Source organism: Bos indicus, chromosome 25 (genome assembly GCF_029378745.1).
Source record: "Bos indicus isolate NIAB-ARS_2022 breed Sahiwal x Tharparkar chromosome 25, NIAB-ARS_B.indTharparkar_mat_pri_1.0, whole genome shotgun sequence".
In the NCBI taxonomy this organism is placed as follows: domain Eukaryota; kingdom Metazoa; phylum Chordata; class Mammalia; order Artiodactyla; family Bovidae; genus Bos; species Bos indicus.
In genome coordinates this window covers 3,884,998-3,906,515 of record NC_091784.1, presented here as the reverse complement: position 1 = coordinate 3,906,515, position 21,518 = coordinate 3,884,998, and the positions used below count along the sequence as shown (strand labels likewise).

The following is a 21,518-nucleotide window of genomic DNA, read 5'->3' as shown; positions in this document are numbered from 1 at the left end:
GAATCCCATGGAGGGAGGAGCCTGGTAGGCTACATTCCACAGGATAGCAAAGAGTCAGACATGACTGAGCTACTTCACTTTCTTTACAGTGTTAACTGACAGAGTCCACAGATGGTCATTAACTCAGAGATATCATTAGCCTACCATGTTAGTTTTAATGAATACTTGGATGAAAGTTAAGAATGAAAAACTAAGTGCAGAAGTTTATTACTAGGAACAATTGGTTCACAACATTTGCAGCATGGATGTTGACACATGCAGAGTGAAAACTTTGTACTGAGGAAATCAACCATTGAACAAATGCATTGGGTTTTGTTATTGATGTAGTGATGAAAATGTGTGTCAAACAAGTCTTTAATGTGATTGCTAGAATATCAGGTCTGTAACAGCCATCACTGATGAAAACAGCATTATTCCAATAACATTCAGATTTTGTAATTGACATTTTGTAATTTTAAAAACTGTGGAATTGTTATTCTTGAACTAAAAATAATTTTGTTTACAGCTTTACTGCAGTAGGTAATAGTCTATTCACATCTCCCCATTTAACACAGAAAATGATTAATGCAGTAATTCAGGGAGTTAAAACTAAAAACAAGTGACATTTCACCACAAATGACATTCTGAGTCTGACTCTTGCAGTTCTGTATAATTAAGTAGCATTGTTCTGATAACTACAACATGTTGTATAATGATACTGCAGATTTTGCTCAAAGTAATCTGCCAATTTACTGCATATGTGTGCTAAGCAGGTTACAGTTTATCTGAATAAAGAGTCTATTTGAAATTGTTCATTAAACTTGTTATGCCTATAGGATTTCAGTTGGAAAGTGTTTTTGCTTGGACCATCTGTTTAAAAAGTGAATAAATGATCTTCATTAGAAATGTGTATATCCATTGTTTAGTTTTGCAGGTTGAGAAAGCTGTTGATCTAATATCAAGATGACTTGATATTTGATATCCATCCTTTCAGGGCCCAATCTGACTGCAGGTGTTCTTGTTTTTTGACATCTTTCCTTGTGTTAGTCTGAGGAGGGTGGGGAAATGACATATGTTTATATAAACCTGAGAATATGCTGCCATCTCTAGTTCCTTTGGACCCCTTAGAAGTATGTTTGTTGGAGGCACTGGGCTGTTTAATATTTTGACTTTTACAGTTTTTGGTGTATTCGCATCAGTGCAGGCTCTCACTGAGCGGTGACTGTCTTATCTGATGTGCCAATTCTTATCTGATGTGCCAATTTGACATCTAATAAATGGTTTTTTTAAATGAACGTTGGCAATGAGGTGAACTTTAATGAAAAATTTTTTCTTTACACTTCCGTAGTTTTAGATGGCAATAAGATGAATTTTGAAGGCTGGCGGGATTGTGGTTTGCAGGGGGTTAACGAATGACTTCGGGCCATTTAATAATGGAGGTAAAACGGAAGTCAGAAGAAAATTCCAGAGCTACTCCAGGAAACTGCATTAGAAGTCAACTTCCTTTGCAGTCTCTGCTCCACGGCGGCGGTACCTCCGGCCCCGCAGGCCAGCGAAGACCCGCGTGGGCCTCCACCTGGAGCAAGGACTAGAGGCAAGACTCGCGAAGTGGGGTTCGCACGTGGGTTTGCGCGGGCTCGGAACAATCTTTCGGCCTTTGACTCGAGCCGTGCAGGGCGGTGGGAATACCAACGAGGCGAGACGCGCTAGAGCGGCCCACAGGCTGGGAACCGGAAGTCGTGCGCTTACTTCCGGCGCTCTATTTGGGCGGTGCATTTTCGCGCTCGTAGAGCAGCCAAGAAGGCAGTGGCACGCCACTTCAGTACTTTTGCCTGGAAAATTCCATGGATGGAGGAGCCTGGAAGGCTGCAGTCCATGGGGTCGCTGAGGGTCGGACACGACTGAGCGACTTCACTTTCACTTTTCACTTTCATGCATTGGAGAAGGAAATGGCAACCCACTCCAGTGTTCTTGCATGGAGAATCCCAGGGACGGGGGAGCCTGGTGGGCTGCCGTCTATGGGGTCGTACAGAGTAGGACACGACTGAAGCGACTTAGCAGTAGCAGAGCAGCCAAAGTGTGGGGAGCTGCAGGGTCAGTGGGCGCTTTGCCTGGCTCCCGGCCAACCCCTACTACCCAGGGAGAGGAGGCCTCTGCAGGGGCTGGGCGGCCGGGTGAGAGTGTTTGCCGAGGTTCATGGTGCCCAGGCCCCAGCGAGAGGGTTAGGCGGGTGTGACTGTCCGTCACCCCCGACCCCAGATCTCGCACGACTAGGCGCCGACTGCCCAGGGGACGGGAGAAGGAGCCTGATGCCACCTCCCTGGCCCTAACACCGTTTTGGCAACGCGAAGTTACGGGTTCGCCCTGCCTGAGTTGTCAAAGGCATACTTTGACCTCACTTGCCCTGGGTATGGTATCTTCTGCCAGCTAAGGAGTGTTGCTGCCTGTCCAGTGCTACAAATCTTGAGTGTTTAGACAGGGTAGTCAATGACTTTCAACAAGCCATGAAAGGAATTCAGGGTGGAGATCAGGAATTGGGCACTCTGCTATGGGGAAACTGGCAGAACAAACCTTCAGATAATTAAGACATTTTTAGGAGAAAATTCTATGAATCCAAATTCTTATATCTTACCGTACTTAGAAAAACACTAAAAACATTTAAGATATCTGTTCCTTTTGAATTAATAGTACCTTCTAAGAAGGGGTGTGCTGCATACCCCTGTGTTAAAATCACATATATCGTGACCTCACCTCTAATTTCTCCAGAACAGTTTCTCAGAGCTGAGAGGCTGTTTCCCCAGCTGTAGTCCTCAGTAAGACACTGAATAAACTTGATCCACAACTTTTAAGTTGTGTGTTGTTTTAAAAGTTGACACTTCTATCTAGAATTAATGCCAGTCTTGCATGACTTCTGTGTGCTCCCAGATGACTTCTAACATGCTTCTGGTTTGAGTGTATCCTGGGATCACCTGCGTGCATGGTTCCCTGCTTCCATGACTACAAATACCTCCCTTTATGTCTAGCCCCGATTTTTCCTGTGTCCTGCACCCTAAATCCCTGTATTCAACTGCCAATAAAAGATCTTCCTTTGGGGTCTCTGAGGCATCAAAACACATGCCCAGTGGAATACTACTCTGCTGTAAAAATGAAATGATGCCATTTGCAACAACATGGATGGACCTAGAGATTGGCATACTAAGTGAAGTAAGTCAGAGAAAGGCAAATATCATATATTACTCATATGTGGAACCTAATTTAAAAAAAAATGATACAAATGAACTTATTTAGAAAATAAATAAAAATAAAAGAAAAAAAATTTTACATACTCACAGATGTAAAAAATAAACTTATGGTTACCAAAGTTTGTGGGGGGGTGCGGCAGTAAATCAGGAGCTTGGGATGAGCATACACACATTACTATATATAAAATAGGTAACCAACAAGGACCAACTGTATAGCACAGAGAACTCTACTCAATATTCTGTGAAAATCTATTTGAGAAGAGAATCTGAAAAAGAATGAATATATGCAGATGTATAACTGAATCTCTTTGCTATACACTTGAAACTAACACATTGTTAATTAACTATACACCAATAAAATTTAAAAAACAAAAAGCAAAAAAACCCCAGATATCCAAAACCAAACTCACGCTTTTAGTCTTTGATCTGTTTGCCTCTAGTACCTGGCGCCATGTGCATACAATTGCTCATGCTACCAACCAATACTCCTTCCTTTGTGCCTTAAACTTTCAATCAAGTCCTGTGAATTCTACCTCAAACCTGTATCTCAAATCTAACTTCTTCTGTATCCACCCTTATCCAACAGCACTGGCCTGGACTGACAGGAAGGCAAGGACAGGGTTTCAACGTTGTGGGGTTGACTGTAGCCAGATGCTGCAGATTAGCACAAGCCCGGAGATGACAGACACTCAGGAGATTACTGCAACAGAGTGAGTGAAAGATGAGGGTCTGAAGGAGGGGTCACGGGAATGAGGAAGATGGTGTGGCTTCAAGACAGATTGAGGAGGAAAAAGTGATGATTTGGTGGAGTGAGAGAGCAGGGAGTCAGAGATGACTCGGAAGTTTCTGGTTTAGGTGACTTGGTGGTTGGTGGCTTTGTAGAGAGAAAGCTTGCCTCTCATGAGTTTACAGTTTCTCTAAGCTTTCTAGGGAAATTGTTAATCAAAAATGAGGGGGACAGCATAGCTGTGTTCAGTGCGATAGAGAAGAGGTATGTTATGCTATGAGAGAGGTTGCACCTGTCCAGCAAGACAAGCTGACAGCTAAACACTGACTTGACGACATGATTGGAGGCTTATGGAAAGGGCACAGGGTCCTAATGGAGAACTCTGCAAAGGTCTTAGCTAATGTGTCAGCTGACCCCATGTATAGTAAGCTTTTCCTGCTCACTTGTACTGTTTTTGGTGAAAAACAGCCAGAAATGGGAGAACCCAGATGCCCAAGCACACCTTACAGAGAGACCAGGTTCAGTCCCAAGTGGTATGAGGCTATCCCCTGAGCCATAAGATGGTTGCAAACTCTGATGCCCTGGAATTCCATTCCCCCGGACTGGAGAGCCTCCTGATAAAAGAAACCACCTGGGGGCAGGAGTCCAACCTACAAGCCCACCATCCTGGTCCTGAAAGACTCCTGTCAGTGCATTAGGCCCCTCTGCCAGGATAAGGCAACTGGGCCAGAGAGGCTCTTAGTCACCTCCAGAGACTGTGCCATCAGTGGCTAAGGCCAGAGATGCCCACGCAGGAGCAGATGCTGAAGCTCCTGGAGCTGGAACACTCTGGCCCATCCTAAGAGATCCACATGGGTTCAGTGTCACACCCAGAGGGTGACAAGAGGCAGCAACCCGGATGGAGGATTTGCAGTGACAGCCCAGGAACCAGGATCCTGAGTGAGAAGGGCCAGAGACCCAGAGAGTGAACACAAGGTGGGTAGTAAACTCCTCTCCTTGGGATGTTACACCTCTGCTTTCTCTTCCCTGGGGATCCTGTGTGCAAGGCCTCCAACAAGAATCTACACCATTGAGCTGAGGGTCACCTTTATTTTGGTCCAAGAAAGAACCAAATTTTTGAGGTTTGATGGGCAGCTCAGAGTAGACCTGAAAATAAAACTAGGGAGCATTCTGTTTAGACCCTCATTTTACTGATAAGGCAACTGAGGTGCAAGCATCGCAGAGCTCAGTAAGTGGCTGCCTGCAGCACTGGAAATGGACCCGGGCTCTTCAGCCTCCCCCAGTGCTGATCTTATTGTCCCAGGCTGTCTCCTGGTCAAGTTCAACTGCAGCAACATGTGTGTGATTAGCTAACTCCCTGTGAAGAAGCAACTTTTGTGTCTCTCAAGGACATGGATCTGGTTGTACAACTTTGTGACTATAATTTTTTTAAAAAAACCCACTGAACTTTGTACTTTAAAGGGATCAATTTGGGGGCTTCCCTGTGGTCCAATGGCTATGACTTCATGCTCCCAAAGGAGGGGGTCCAGGTTCAAACCCTGGTCAGGGAACTAGATCCCACATGTTGCAACTAAGAGTTCACTTGCTGCAATGAAGACTCAAGATGTCACGTGCTACAATTAAGACCCAGCGATGCCAAATAAGTAAATAAAATATTTTCAAAAAAGAATGAAGTTATGGTATATAAATTATATCTCAACTGAAAAAATTGTCTTTGAATTAAAAAAAATTGAAATAAGTATTTTAAAGCTGCTGTAAAATATTTCAACGTAATATACAAAATAATGTATCAGAGACATAAAAATAATTTATGCTATCAGCATGACATATTTTTGTATTTTTGTGCAGACCTGATAGTAAAGCTGCTTTTGCCTTTTCTGTGCAGAGTATCTTGTAAGATGAGCTATTAGAACCATTAACATTCGCAACTACTGATCTATGTGCATTGCAATTTTCTCAATAGTATGCAACCAAACTAAAAATTAAATAAACCAGATGTTAATATAAGAATGCAGTTCCCAAAAGGATTTTTAAAAATACTGAAAAGACATGTGTCCTGGTTTAGGCACTATTTCCTTGAGTAAAACCCACCTGTTGCAAGGGGAAAGTGTCTTATAGTTTCAAAGGACTGAGCATAGGAGAGTTTTCCCCGGGGTTTGGGGCAAGGCTCCAGACTGAACAGGAAATCAAGATGAAAGAGGAGCAGGTGCATGAATATGCTGCGGGGGAGCACTTCCCACTCAGCTCCTCAGCAGACTCAGGGTGAACAGTCCTTTGGGATCTAACTAGTTGCCCCCACCGACTCCGCCCACCCCTTACTCTTTATTCTTATTTTTTTTAACGTTTATTTATTTATTTTGGCTGCACCCGGTCTTAGTGGCATGCAGGATCTGGTTCCTTGACCAGGGATCCAACCCAGGCCCCCTGCATTGGGAGGGTGAAGTCTTAACCACTGGACCACCAGGGGAGCCCCCATGAGTCCTTAGCTCTTTAGAAGCAAACTTCTCCATCAGAATTTTCTCCTTAGCTCTGGTTTCTCCCTCTGAAGGCATGTGTCTGATTTCTGGTGTGATCCTTGACCTCCGATTCTCACAATCCTGGATCAGAGAGGACTCTTATCATCTCTTCCAGAAGAGAGCCTGTTTCCCAGGAAATCATCCTGCACAGTGTGGTAAATGCCTCAGAAGTGGACACACAGAGGCATGTGCTCTGGAGGTGTCTGTGTCACTGAGGTACCCTGAAGACACATTGCGCTGGTGGACTTCTTCCGTGCATTCAGGAGTTCAGATGGACCGATGTTTGTGGAGCCTTCCTGTGGGTCTGTAACATGAGCCCCCTCCTTCCTGGACCTCTGCACCAGCCCATCCCCTCTCCAAGGTATTCACAGAAGCAACCAGGGCTCCAGGTGCACAAGCCTGAGTGGCTGGAAGTCCAGCTTCTTAGAACTTAAAGCAACTAGGATGCCCCTCCAAATAAAATGTTGCACCGTATGATGAGTTCCCCTGTCCATGAAAATTTCTAACAAGAGCTCAGATGACAGCTCATCAGTGTGTGGAAAAAGAAACTATGCAACAGGCAGTTTGGAGAATCTTGGTTTTTCCTCCAGTAAGATGCTGTGATTTTTGAAAAGGTTTGTAAAGAGTATGGGACAGTTGATCACCTCCCACTTTTTCTGTTGGTCAGTTCTGCCAGAGGCAGCCGTGCCCACTGGTCCACACTGCCATAGTGGCTGGACCAGACCTCAGAGCCACCCTGAGGGGTCTGGGTCTCTTAATGGGTGAGGCATTTATGCCCCATGGAGACTTTTGCCTTCGAGTGCAGGGGCATCCACCATGATGGAGGCAAATACCTCGGATCCTTGCATTTAAACTTTATAAAGTTGAAGAAACAGGTTTGAAAGGGGAACTAAAGCTGGGGTTGAGTCTAGGTCTGCCCAAAGCCAAATTTCATGCACACTAGGTGCTGTGATCTGAATGTCTGTGTTTCCCCTAATTCCTGTGCTGAAAACCTAACCCCCAACATGATGGTCTTAGGAGGTAGGTCACGAGGATGGAGCCCTCATGAATGGGATTAGTGCCCTCAAGAGAGATCCCACAGAACTCCCTCAGCCTTTCCACCACGAGGAGACACAGCAATAGGACAGCCCACCTGCGAAGCAAAAGATAAAACAAACACCTGAAAACTCTTCTTCTGAACACTGTCTTTAGCCTGGACAGCCCCATTTCATATGAACTATGCAGCTCTCTGCAGCGTCACCTCCTGGGCTCTGCCATTTCCTGAGACTGTGCCTCTCGCAGGTTTTTGTGGCTCTGGCCTCCCTTCCACTGCTGAAAACACACTGCTCCTGTCCTCCCAACAAGGCTGATGTAATTGTTGGGAAGGGGACCTCAGACTAGTCTGAAGGGCCACCAAAAATGATGGGGCAGACCACTGGGCTCCCATTAATTATCTCTTAGCCCAACAGACAAAATGTTTTGTCCTCTGGCATTCAACATACTGCCACCTTTTGTCATTCTTGGAAACTTAACTGAGACATAATTTACATGTCGTAAAATTAATGAACGTGTCAGTGATTTTTAGTACATGTTCTGAAATAATTTGGATTTAGAATATTTTCATCATTCCAATCATTTTGTTGTGCTTAAAGCTACTGGCCTGAGTGAGAAAAGACACTAGGAAGGACTCCCTTTGCGTCTCCTTGGCAGTCTTACTTCTGGTAGCTTCTCTCTATCGCTACGGGTGGGGGCTATGGCAGCCATGATTTTATTTCACCAAATCAAAAGTGCTTTGATATAAAAAGATCCCTCAGTGCGTGTATATGTGTGTTTATTTTGTTAACACCACCAATACTTGAAGACCCCTCCTCACACAAGCAGATCCACACTTCCACTTCACGCGTCTTTGTTATGAACAGCCAGGAATGACAGGAAGAATATTAGGGAATTTACATTCCAGTGAACTTCTGCTTTGAAATTCTTGCAGATCACTCATTTTTATTAAAAGAGTATGCGCATGATAAAGATTGTCAGGTATGGAAGCAAACGCATAACTATATGTAAGATTTATCCTTGAACATAGTTACAGGATAAATAAAGCAGCAGGGGGAGAGTTAACATCAAGGTGTGGGGCACACCTGCAGGATTGTCCTGATTCTCCCTCAGTGGGACTCCCCGCTCTCCACCCGACACCTCAGTGCTCTCTGACCCAAGGCCCAGACCTGCCACTTCTTCCCCATCACCAGACATGTCAGGTCCCCTTCAGCCTCCTCCTGGACAGGCACCCCTTGCTTTCTTCCTCGTAAATCTGTGATTTACACGCGAGCAAGGGGAAGGAGGAATGCAAGTACCTCCCTTGTGAACAGCGAGGACCCAGGCCTGCCTGCCCTCAGTCCCCGTGGTGAAGCCTGTGATGCTGGTGAAGGTTGGAGCTCTGGCGAAAGCTTTTCCCACACTGACCACACTGGTATGGCTTCTCCCCCGTGTGGATCCGCTGGTGCAGCTTCAGGGTGGATTGCCGGCCAAAGCAGTTCCCACACTCTCCGCAAGTGTAGGGCCTCTCCCCCGTGTGGACTCGCTGGTGCCTTTTCAGCTCTGAATTCCACGTGAAGCTTTTCCCACATTCATCACATTTGTAAGGTTTCTTGGCCGAGCGGGCCGGCTGGTGACTGAGACGCTGCAGGTGGTTGCTCAGGCTCCTTCTACTCCCCTTGCTCTTCTTCAGCTCTCTCAGTGGGTGGCTTTTCAGAGGGGCACCGATGTACTCCAGTTCCCTGCAATGTCTCTGGTAGTGAGCAAAGGGCTTCTGGGCGCTGGGGGTGCTGAACTGCCTCTGGGATAGCCGGGGCTCACTCAGACTTGCCCCTCTGGGTTCGGGACTCTGCAGGCCACTCCCTTTCGGTCTGCCCACTGACAACACACATGGCTTTGCCCCTTTAGCCCCTTCCTGCTGTGGATTCTCCTTGTTGTCACTTTTCGTCCTGGGGGTCTCTACAATTAGAAAGAATATGCTTCATTTCTGGGCTTCGAAGAAAGAACCTCAGCAAAAGAGCTCTGAATGCACACAAAGTTTCTAGAAGTGCGGTTCTCCACTGGGCTGCTCACATTAGATTCATCTGGGGCACCTGTCAACCAAACAGGCTGCCCTGCTTCCCCACAGCTGCTGGGTCAGAAGCTCTGGAGGTAGGGCCTGGAAGTCTGCAGGTAACAGGGGGAGCCTGGGGGTATTTGACTTATACTAAAGTTAGGGACCATGTTCTCCAACCCCTGCCTCCTTCCTACGTTTGGGAAAAGGTTTAGGAAAGGAGAAATAGGGGGAAGCAAGCCCATCAGAAACTTCAACACTACAAATACACCCTCACTTATATGGACACTGACCACCACTCTCTCTTCAAATAATGATAAATCTAGTGAGTGTGGTGTTTTTGCTCATTACAAGGTTGACAGATAGCATATGTCAACTGGGATATGGGCCAGTCAGGTACTCTCATTACAGAAACTCTATAACTTCTGACTACCAGGATTAAGGATTAGGAGAGAAATGAGTTTGAGTGGCCTGTGGGCAAGTTGGAGGATTCCTGCCATGTGGAAGACCTATTCAACATGGCAGCCACTAGCCACATGTGGCTACTGAGTACTTGGAACATGGCTTGTGTGACTGAGAAACTGAATTTTTATTTAACTTTAAGATTTAAAAAGCAGCCCACACAATTATGGTCAATTGCTTTTCAACAAGGTTGTCATGGTAATTCAATGGGGGTAAAGATGTCTTTTCAACAAGTGGCGCTGGAACAACTGGATTTCTATACATAAAAGAATGAAGTTGGACCCTGACTCACAACACAAAAATTAAGTCAAAATGGATCAAAGACATACATGTAACAGCTAAATCTCTCTCTTTGAATAGAACAAAGGTGTAAGTCTTTGTGACATTGGATTAGGCAACAGTATTTTAGATATGTCACCAAAAGTACAAGCAAACAAAAAGATAAACTGGATCTCCTCAACATTTAAAACATTTGTGCTTCAAAGGATACTATCAAGAAAGTAAAAAGATAATCCACAGAATGGGAGAAAACATTTGAAAATTATATATGAGAGTCTGGTGTCCAGATTATGTAAAGAACTTTTGTAACAACAATAAAAAGACCAACCTAGTTTAAAAATGAGCAAAGGATCTGAAATGACATTTCTCCAAAGAAGATATATTAATACAATTGGCCAATAGGCACACAAAAAGATGCTCAGCAGCAGTAGTCATGAGGGAAATAATTCAAAAGCTCCAAGAGACTCCATTTCACACCTAATAGAATGGATATAATCAAAAGCACCAACAGTAACAAGTGTCAACAGGATGTAGAGAAACTGGAATCCTCACAGACTGCTGGAAATAAAATAGTGCAGCCATCTCGGAAAAGTCCAACATCAAAAAGTTAAACAGAGAGTTACCACAGGACCTGGGCTTCCCTTGAGGCTCAGCTGGTAAAGAATCTGCCTGCAATGTGGGAGACCTGGGTTTGATTCCTGGGTTGAGAAGATCCCCTGGAGAAGGGAAAGGCTACCCACTCCAGTATTCTGGCCTAGACAATTCCATGGCCTGTGTAGTCCATAGGGTCACAAAGAGTAGGACACAACTGAGCGACTTTCACTGTCACTTTCACCATGCTGCTGCTGCTGCTAAGTCGCTTCAGTCATGTCCGACCCTGTGCGACCCCACAGACAGCAGCCCACCAGGCTCCCTCGTCTCTGGGATTCTCCATGCAAGAACACTGGAGTGGGTTGCCATTTCCTTCTCCAGTGCATGAAAGTGAAAGGTGAAAGTGAAGTCGCTCAGTCGTGTCCGACTCTTAGCGACTCCATGGACTGCAGCCTACCAGGCTTCTCCGTCCATGGGATTCTCCAGGCAAGAGTACTGGAGTGGGGTGCCATTGCCTTCTCCGCACTTTCACCATAGGACCCAGCAATTCCACTCCTGGAATTGGTACTGGAATTTCTCTTGGTATAGACCCAAGAGAAATGAAAACAGACACCCGCACGAAAACTTGTACACAAATGTTCACAGCAATATTATTCATATCAGCTAAAAAGTGGAAACAACACAAGTGTCTATCAACTGAAAACAAACAAAATGCCCACAGAGTGGAATATCATTCAGCCCCAAAAAGGAATGAAGTACTGACACATGCTGAATATGTTAATAGCTCAGTTGTGTCCAACTATTTACAACCCCAGGGACTGTAGCCCGCCAGGCACCTTTGTCCATGGGATTCCCGAGGTAAGAATATTGGAGTGGGTAGCTATCCCCTTCTCCAGGGGATCTTCCTGACCCAGGGATCGAACCCGGATCTCCTGCATTGCAGGCAGATTCTCTGCATTGCAGGCAGGTACCATTTGAACCACCAGGGAAGCACACTGCTATAACATGGGTGAACCTTGAGCATGAGACTTCATCCACTCTGGAATCAAATAAAAGGAGATATAGACAGCATGCAACCCAGCTGCCTCTGCTAAGGCAGAAGGGAGTACATATGGTCAACTTTCTTCAGGATCATGAAGGCCAGGTTATGGGGCAGAACCTCAGCCTGGACCACAGAGCCTTCTTGCTGGATGCCCTAGGTCTCCATTCCTGAGTTTTGAGAATAATCAAATCAAAGTGTTTCATTAACGTCACAGGAGGAGGAAGGGGCAGAAAATAATGCCAAGAGAGTCTTTTTGCTCTAATGAGCAGAACCTTGTTTAGGGCCTTTCTAAACACGGGGCCGTTTTAAGTGATGAAACTCAGCCACAGCTTGAATGGAAGTTCATCAGTGGTCATATGTGAATTTATCTTCACTATGGCATCATCGACTCAATAGACATGAGTTTGAGCAAGCTCTGAGAGTTGGAAGTTGGTGATGGACAAGGAAGCCTGGTGTCCTGCAGTCCATGGGGTCGCAAAGAGTAGGACATGACTGAGCAACTGAACTGATCAGCAGCTCTGAAAGGGACAGAAAAGCAGGCACTAAAACAATCCTCTGTGTACTGGACTGTCAAAGAGTCATGAGAAGAAAACGGTAACAGCACACTTACATATAGTATTACCTCAATTCTAATTAATGGAGTTTGTTAGGGAATCAAGATCTACTATTACATACCATGGAGCAAGTGTCTTTTCTCCAGATGCTTGCTCCATATTGCTCCATACAATATTGAAGAAAAGCTCAATAGCTAATCTGTGGCTTTTCAGAACCCTGAGATGCTTTGATAGAGATGAAGCGCTGATGAGAGGAAGAGAAGACACACAGAGTGTTTACCTGTCTCAGCCAATCTGGAGGTTGGTTCCTGGAGGAGCAGGGATTTTTCCCAATGAGGGGGACTCCGCTGATCCTGAGATCCTGCCTGGAATGTCTCCTCCCTGGGATATCTCCTGGGAGTTTGTGGTTGAAAGTCTGGCAGTTCCTGTTCTCCCAGCTGGGATCCAGTTTTCTCCAAAAGCACCTTCTGGCCCTCCATACAAACAGCCACCTAGGAACAAGTCCCTCACATTAGAGAACAACTGGAGGACTGACTGAGGGCAGCTTGACCTTTCACTGCTCTGTAATGACTGTTGTTCCCTGGAAATTTCTGATAATGTCCAGGGAGGGTGGGGTCTGGGGGGGTAGGTGTCAATCTTGATAGAGACTGCTGAAACTCTCAAAGGAAGCAAAGGGAAGGATATATAGAATGACCAAAAGGAACCTGCTCCAAATCAGCCGATACTTCCTGAGTAAATGTCCCCACATCTTGGCCCCTTTTCAAGGTCTGGGTCAAAATCATCAGAGAGCAGGCACAAATATCAGGGTCAACCACGACACCCATCCAGCAGGTTCCTACCCTATACTGCCCTGCTTCTGCTGGAAACAGGCTCTGTAGGATTAGGAAGCAGTATGGGAAGAGGCATTAAAAACCACCCTTGCTGCTAAGTCGCTTCAGTCGTGTCTGACTCTGTGCGACCCCAGAGACGGCAGCCCACCAGGCTCCCCCGTTCCTGGGATTCTCCAGGCAAGAACACCGGAGTGGGTTGCCATTTCCTTCTCCAATGCATGAAAGTGAAAAGTGAAAGTGAAGTCGCTCAGTCGTGTCTGACTCTTAGGGACCCCACGGACTGCAGCCTACCAGGCTCCTCCGTCCATGGGATTTTCCAGGCAAGAGTACTGGAGTGGTGTGCCATTGCCTTCTCTGAAAAATCACCCTTATCTATAAATTATTCTGCCCAAGACACTCTTGATTAAGGAAATCTAAATAGTGATATGGCTCTAAGAGAACTGCGCTAACCCTGTTCCCTAACTGCTTCCTCCCTAGGCCCCTACTGGGGTCTAACTTGGGGGTGGGGGTTGGAAGGCATACTGGCCAATTGAGCTGGAGTTCCCTGAGTCAAAGGCAATATGCTGGGACAAGAGCTAGCAAAATGCCCCCCAGATCAAATTCCTACCAACAGTATGACTCTTGTCTACTAAGAATCTTGATTGTAGGAAAGCTTCAAGAGGGATGGGTTGGGGGAGATCTGTCAGCAAAGATTCAAGAGCTCTACTTTCTCACTGGAGTGCCTGTGGCTGTGTTTTCTGAAAACTTGTTACACCTCCCGTCCCAGCAGGGGTGAGGGGGGTAGGGTTCCAAACAGAGGCCAGAAGCAACGTTTGAAATTCTGGACTCCTCTCTCTAGGGAAGGGTCCAGAGACCAAACACGAACCAGATGAAAAAGAAATCCTGGGGACGACAAGAAAGCACCCGCCTTACCCACTGCTTTGGTCCCTTGGCTGCTCGATGAAAATCTTCCACAAGGGTCACGATCTCCTTGCTGCTAACTGGACATCGATGCCTGGCCCGAGCCTGGATCTCCGCGGGCAGGATATTCAGGAACTGCTCCAGCACCAACAGCTCCAAAATCTGCTCCTTGGTGTGCACCTCGGGCTGCAGCCACTGACGGCACAGCTGCCGGAGGTGGGAGAGTGCCTCCTGGGGTCCAGACGCCTCTTGATAACAAAACCGTCTAAAACTCTGGCGGGAGAGCTCGGGATCGGGCCAGTCTTCTTGCAGAGCGGGTTCCCGTTTTTCTTCTAGCTTTGCTATTATATGTCTCTCCTGCTTGGAGAAAGCCTGAATATGGGACTGCGAGCTCAAAGTTATCTCCATCTTAGCCGCCATTTTTGGGCTCAGGAGCCAGCTTCTCTCTCCTTGTAAACAGGTCAAGCCTTCGGGACCATGGCCCTGAATACTAGAAAGATGCTAGAAACGAAGGTCCTCTGAGGATGTTGGAAAGGAAAGGATGCAGACAGAGGCTCCTCGTTCGCTGGCCTTGAGCCCAAACTTCTGACGACAACACAGTCCCTGGGAGTGGGAAGTTTTTGTTTTCCTGCCAGCGTCTTGAAATGTCTTGCAAAGGCGAAAAGTCATAATGTCCTAAAAGGAAACTGGGGAAAATATTGCTTGCATTTTAGCGACAAGCACAACAGGTCTCAGGGGAAATGCGCAACGGAAACAAATGAGCTGGCAGGAATTCCTGGGAAAACTTTAGATTGTCATCCAGGTAGCCTACACCACCTCTCTCGCATCCTCCTCAGGCCGACCTCCAGCATCTCGCCGGGCGTTACAGGGCGAGCCCAGGCGTGCCCCGGCGCACACCGAGGCTTGGTAGTTAGCGGAAACCTCCTGCGGGCGAGCAAAGTTCACGGAGGCGCGCCGGCTGCCCGCCCCCGAAGCACCGAGGCCCAGCTGCTCCGGCCTCTGAGGACGCCGGGCTTCGCGCCCTAGCTGGCCGGAGCTCGGCCAAGCTGCAGCACTCTGGCGCGCGGCTCGATTACGTGGCCTGTACGAGCTGGGGGTGGCGCCTGCGACGGCAGCGCGATCGACAGCCCTGCAACCCGCGCCCACCTGCACGCGACTCACCTCTCTGGGGACCCGGGAGCCACGGCTGGGGGCGGGGCAGAAGCCTCTTGTCGCGGACACTCCCACGAGCTGCTGTGGAATTCCGTCACGGGAGGGCCCGCCTCCTGCGCAGAGGGATTGGCTCCTCGGAAGCGTCCTAGCTCGCCTATTGGCTTCTGAGTCTACCGATGCTGGCCGCTGTCGCAGTGCAAGTAGGGAGTTGCAGTCCGTTTCCACGACTCGCGAGCAAGCGCAGTGGACCTATCCGAGCCCGCGCTCTGGGCGCCGACTTCCGGCCCGGAGGCTGAGCGAGTCTGGGGAGTCGCGGGTGCGTCTACCCGTGATCGCTCAGCTTCCTGGCGTCCCGGGGCTCTTCGCTGGCAGTCGTTGCAGAGGCGGTTGGGCCAGGACTGTCCCAGTCCCTGTGCTCGACCGCAGACTCCCTCCGGCCAGTGACTCTGCCCCCGCTAGTGCAGTGGCGGTCTGTGGTCTTGTTTCCTAGTCTTCAGCCGCAGGTCCTAACCCAGCACCGAGTGCACCAGGAGTACTCAGGGGGCCATCCTGGATGACGAGTGAAAAGTTAATCGGCCAGACTCCACATCCTCATTGTACTTTCCGCTGAGCGTTTTGGGTGTGGCCAGAGAGAAACACATTTTTGAGAGAGGAGTATTTTTAAATGAACTATGAATGGGATATTAGGAATCAGAGTGCAGGCTCTGCCTTCTGCATGGAACTAGAGTGGCATTCATTGAATTATTCTTCATCGAGAGAAGGTGTGGGGTGTATGGAAAGGTGTAAGGCAAGGAGTATAGTTTCTAGTCCTGGCCTTGCTGCTGAGAGACTATGCTCGGTGATGCTCCTTCGTTAAAAAGCACTGCTCACAGTACAGTGCTTTGGAAGAAAGGCAACCTGAATCCGTTTTTTACTAGTTGGTGATGGACAGGGAGGCCTGGCGTGCTGCGATTCATGGGGTCGCGAAGAGTCGGACATGACTGAGCGACTAAACTGAACTGAACTGAACTGAAACAGACTTGGGCCTTTGGAGGAGGAGTGGAATGGAAAGTGGCACATAATTGTAGAAAGCTTCTATCTTACATCCTCCCAATTTAGCAATTTCCAGGAAATTTGGAATTTTTCTCACCCCAGCTGTATGTAAAATCCCAGGGAATTCTGACAGGCCCAGCCTATGTGAGTTGCCCACTCCTGGGGTTGGAGGAAGGGTACTGTAATGAATAGCCCCACCAGAGGCAGTGGAATAGAGAGGGACTTTTTCACAAAGGGAGAAAGATGCTTCTGTCCAAAGTGGGGAAGGAATGCTGGAAAATAAATGCATTTCTTATCCACACTGTGTGTGTAGTGGTGGTGGTGGTGGGAGGAGGGTGTGATATTAATGAAGAGGTTAATACTTTTCCCTCCTAAGAAAATGAGGAATTGGGAAGCTGGATCCAAGCTTCTGGGAGTAGGCAGGACAGGGACAAGCCATAGGCATGTGGGGAGCATGAGTAGGGACAGATGGATAACACTGAGGAACCATTTGGGGAATTTATCCACAGAAATCAGGCTAGCAAGAAAAGGATGCTTTCTGATATTTTTGGTGCTTTGGCTCCTTGGCTTGGATTGGAGAAAGAGTAAAGGAAAGGACAGAAATAAACAGTAAGAACTAGAGTGAAGGAAGAGGGGGTGATTTTATGTTGTCTTTTCTTCTATTCTTCTCAGCCTCGCTTCAAAGTTGAGCCTTTTTCAACTATGAGTCTGGGTCTGCCCATCTATGACAGGCTCAGGTCTCTGATTCTAGAAAGACACATTTCACTGGTATCCAGGAGACCTGCTTCCCAGTGATAAGAGATGGAATCTGAACTGCAGGATGGTAGTAACAGCCAGTGAACCAAGCAGGTTGAAGCAAAGCATGACTGCAGTAAAGAGCCCCCAGGCACAACCATCCTCAAGCAAGGACTCCACACAGGACAGCAATCAGCCCTGCATGGCAAGCCAGAGCCCCGACTATGAAGCTTGCCATCAGCACTTTGGGCAGTGTTGCTTCCAGGAAGTGGAGGTGAGGAGCACCTGGTCCCCATGAGAAGGTAGCTGGTCCCCATAAAGGTTTTAGCAAACTCTGAGAACTCTGCTGTCAGTGGCTGAGGCCTACTGCTACTGCTGCTGCTAAGTTGCTTCAGTCGTGTCCGACTCTGTGTGACCCCGTAGACGGCAGCCCACCAGGCTCCCCCGTCCCTGAGATTCTCCAGGCAAGAATACTGGAGTGGGTTGCCATTTCCTTCTCCAATGCATGAAAGTGAAAAGTGAAAGTGAAGTCGCTCAGTCGTGTCCGACTCTTAGCGACCCCATGGACTGCAGCCTACCAGGCTCCTCCATCCATGGGATTTTCCAGGCAAGAGTACTGGAGTGGGTTGCCATTGCCTTCTCCAGGCTGAGGCCTAAGACACACTCAAAAGAGCAAATCCTAGAGCTGCTGGTTATGGAGCAGTTTCTGCCAGAAAAGGTTCAGAGCTGGATGAGGGAGCAGTGCCCAGAGAATGGTGAGAAAGTTGTGGCTCTGGTTGAGGATGTACAGAGAGCAGCCAGGCAACAGGTAAGAAAAGGCAGTCAGAACCCTGTGGTTTTTGTCATGAAGAAGTTGGTGTGAGCAGCACAGGAATCCAGTTACTGGAGAGGTGCTTAGTTGAGAAATTCCAGAATTCATCTGCTGCCCAGAGAGTATTATTAATAGCTATATTGCATTGATCTTATGTCCTTCATCAATGGGAAAAATTTCTCAAATTTCTCATTTGCTGAAATAACTTAGACATTCATATATTCAGTGAATGCTTAGAGTCACTAATTAAAGTGGTAAAACACTCATCAGAGTTCTCCAAAACAAGGCCAGCGAAAGAACAATTCTTCACTCAGCAGGTCAGGAAAATTAGAGATGTCGGTGAATTTAAATCTAATCTCTCTTGCTAGAAGGTTCCTTGAAGGAATGTGCCATGTGTTGTACACTAAACAAAGTCACACTAGAGCCAGTCCCTGCTGTCTGGATTAAGTGGTCAGTTTGAAACAGTAATGAGTTTCACATGATGCCCGCATGTGGCGGGAAAGATTCAGTCTGAGATCTGATCAGTGTAACATTCTCGTATATTTCAGAAGAAGGGGGTGGTGTGAAAGGCATAGGAAAAGGAAAAGTAACATGAAGGCTTCAGTTGTGGGTCAGGGGAGGGCTAGCCTGAGTGTGACTGTGTCTGGAGCAGGAGGCAGCCCACTGGCGCTCTGAGTCTGCATGGCTGGATTGGGATGTGCTTGTGTTTTCCAGGGAGGAGGCGGATGTGCATACCAGCTGTAGGAGGAAGAGTTGGGGGATGGGGTTGTAGATAAAATTTCATAAGATTGAGGGTTGAGAGGTTCTGACATAACTTGGAGGGAGGAGCAGTGTGGTGACGATGCATCAGAAATGGGGGAGATTAATATAAAATCCATGGTTGGGCGACTGTTGATAGTAACTAGGCTGGATGTAGAAGTGCAGGAGAGCATCTGTATGAAGTCAGAGTTTGGAGAGGAGACTAAGCAAGGCAGAATCCCTCTGTTATCACAGTCATCCTAGACCCCTTGCCACTTATGTATGGACCATCTCTCCCTACTGTCCAGCACCACCTCAGAACCAGACGCTTCATGTGAATGACAACAACACAGGAATGTAAGCGTTAAAACAGCTCTTTGAAACCCCTTAGGGAGGGAAAGGGAAGCAGGAAGTAGAAGTGAGACTCCAGCTGCCTCTCATCATCTCTCCTCTGTCACTTTAGGCAGGAATTTGTAGTGACAGATGATGGGGTCTGTCCCCAGGTCCTGGAATCGGGGAAGGATCTGAAAATGCCCATCGATGAGACAGCTCTCTTGGGGGCAACAGAGAATCACTGAGATCCCACCCCAAAAGAGTTGGACTTGACTTAGTGACTAAACAACAGACACCTGAACAGGGGGTTCATCCAGGGGAATGGACTGTGAAGGGGTCACAGAGCTCAGCCCAGAGACCGTGGGGGCAGTCAGAAGCTTAAGCAGGAGCCTCCGCCCTCCCCTGGGGTGGGAGGGACAATCATCTACTGGAAAGTGCAGGTCTGAGCTGGAGTTGGACCCTGGCCTCCAGGTTAAATGCCTTGGAGATACATCCAAAAATCAATACTTCAAATTTTAGTTGATGGTACTAGCACTTAAAATGGGGGCAGGGATCCTTTGTGTGTTAACTTAATTTTTTTATTACAGTTTAATATTACTGCCTCTGAATCAGGTATTATTAAAGCATGTTGACCTCACCTTCTGCAAAGCAGTTCTTCATGAACTTGAAAACATAACCCCCTTCTCCATCTAGCTTAATTTCTTCCTAAATACATTTCTTCTACTTTTTTTCTTCCATGGCTCTTTTTTTTGAAATTTGTCTTAGTGTTTTAGGAAAATTTTAATCAAAAATTTAACTAAAATTAATTGAGGTGAAATTAATCACCTAATGTAAAATTAGTCATCTCAAGTGAACCATTCAGCTGCATTTAGTACAGTCACAAGGTTGTACTATGATCACCTCTAGTGTGTTTCAAAACAGTTTTCACTCCCTCCCCCTCCACCTCTCCCAAATAAACCCCATGCTCATTAAGGAGTTGCTCCTCATTCTCTCTCTATGGATTTGCCTGATTTGGACATTTTACAGGAAGAATCCTACAATACATGACCTTTTGTTTCTAGCCTCTCTCATTTATGTTTCCAGTCTACAAAGTATCACTCCTTGGTCTGTTTTTAGGGCTGTGTAATATGTCACTGGAGAAGGAAATGGCAACCCACTCCAGTATTCTTGCCTGGAGAATCCCAAGAACAGAGGAGCCTGGTGGGCTACTGTTCATAGGGTCACAAAGAGTCGGACACGACTGAGTGACTAGGCACGATATGCCACTGCATAGCCAGCCAAGGGTCTGTCTTTGTAAGTCTCCTTCTGTGAAGCACTTTGGCTGCATACATTTCTAGATTAGCTGAAGGCTACTGCTGCCTTTTCTGCTTAATTCAAAACTGTCATTATAAGTTATTAAGTAAGTAATTTTTTAAAGCCACCTCATCTTTATGTAACTCAGATCCTAGAGAAAAACACTGTGTCTTCATGCGGTTTAAAAAGGCAAGCTTCTGTTGATGAAATGGAAAACCTTCTGAGTTTACCTGCTTTTGTATTTTTCAAGCGAAGTGAATACACTATCAGTATCTCTGAAAACCTTGCTGTTTAGAATTTATTTTACTTTGAATCCTTGGGAACATCTGTGCTCTTTGGTGTCTGATTTCTGAGGCTCAGGGGTCTGAGTAAAGAGGACAGGACTCATCATGTTCCACGTTCGGCTCTGACAGCTTGCTGTGCCCGCAGGTGGCTCAGATCCCAGGTGGTGAAGCCTCCCCAGGGGTCACCGAACTCTGAGTGTCCTCTGAAGTTCCACTAGTAAGTTAGCAAAATGTACCATTTCCTTTGTACTATTCTTGAAGGTGGGGGTCTGAGAAATAATTCATTCTCTTGGTCTGAAAAAATAAAAGGATTGAGTTCCTGTGGTATTTTTAAGAGCATTATGATTATCTCTGGGTGGTTGGGCAAGGAAACATTCTCTCCCCCCGCTATATATATATACCATGCACATATTTCTTTAAAATGAAAAAAAAAACTTTTTATTTTAAAAAAGCTATTGTGTCAGGAGGGATCTAGTAAAAGAAACTTTTTAATACAGAGACAGGCAATTGGCTATGGCAGTGGTCCTGAAACCTGACTCACTGGAGGGCATGTTAAACAGAACCCCAGGCCTCACCCCAGAGCTGCTGATTCTTTAGATCTGAGGTGGAGCCCAGGAATATGCATCTCTGGTGCGCTGCCAGGTGCTGCTGGGGCTGCAGGCTTTGGCACCCCACTTACAACCTCTGCTCTGTGACTGTTATGTGGAGACTGCCCTCTGGCAGTGGCTGTTTTCTCCCCTAGCCTGGCTTACTCCAAAGGTCTCTGGGAACCTTCCACAGAAGAGGGATCTCAGAGACCAGGAGACAGGTGCTGGGGCCCAGGTGAGCTGTGTTTGACACCTTTTGTCTCTTTAAGTTTCCATTTCACCTTGCACTCCCACTCTCCCTAAAAATCTTTTTTTCTGGAGATGTTAGAAAAATTATGTGGTCCACTGAGTTTCTCTTGGGTTGTCC

The 21,518-nt window shown here is 46.9% G+C and overlaps 1 protein-coding gene and 1 long non-coding RNA gene across 3 annotated transcripts; one reads left to right on the top strand and one right to left on the bottom strand.

The window, feature by feature from the left end:
• The first annotated feature begins 1,229 nt into the window (after window positions 1-1,229).
• On the top strand, window positions 1,230-7,616 carry LOC139179691 (uncharacterized). Its single transcript, XR_011563993.1, has 2 exons — window positions 1,230-4,923; window positions 6,497-7,616. It is a non-coding gene; the product is annotated as an uncharacterized lncRNA (long non-coding RNA).
• A 798-nt stretch (window positions 7,617-8,414) lies between these two features.
• On the bottom strand, window positions 8,415-15,372 carry ZNF174 (zinc finger protein 174). Of its 2 annotated transcripts, XM_019988052.2 has the most exons (4): window positions 14,199-15,372; window positions 12,737-12,947; window positions 12,409-12,420; window positions 9,441-12,275 (listed from the first exon to the last, which is right to left on the bottom strand). In XM_019988052.2, the coding sequence occupies exons 1-4, from the start codon at window positions 14,604-14,606 to the stop codon at window positions 12,208-12,210; spliced, it is 699 nt and encodes a 232-aa protein (XP_019843611.1). In that variant the 5' UTR covers window positions 14,607-15,372; the 3' UTR covers window positions 9,441-12,207. The 2 variants fall into 2 exon arrangements, with proteins under 2 accessions (XP_019843610.1, XP_019843611.1); XM_019988051.2 differs by lacking the exons at window positions 9,441-12,275; window positions 12,409-12,420 and adding an exon at window positions 8,415-9,434 and having other exon boundaries at window positions 14,199-15,363.
• Between the last annotated feature and the right edge of the window lie 6,146 nt (window positions 15,373-21,518).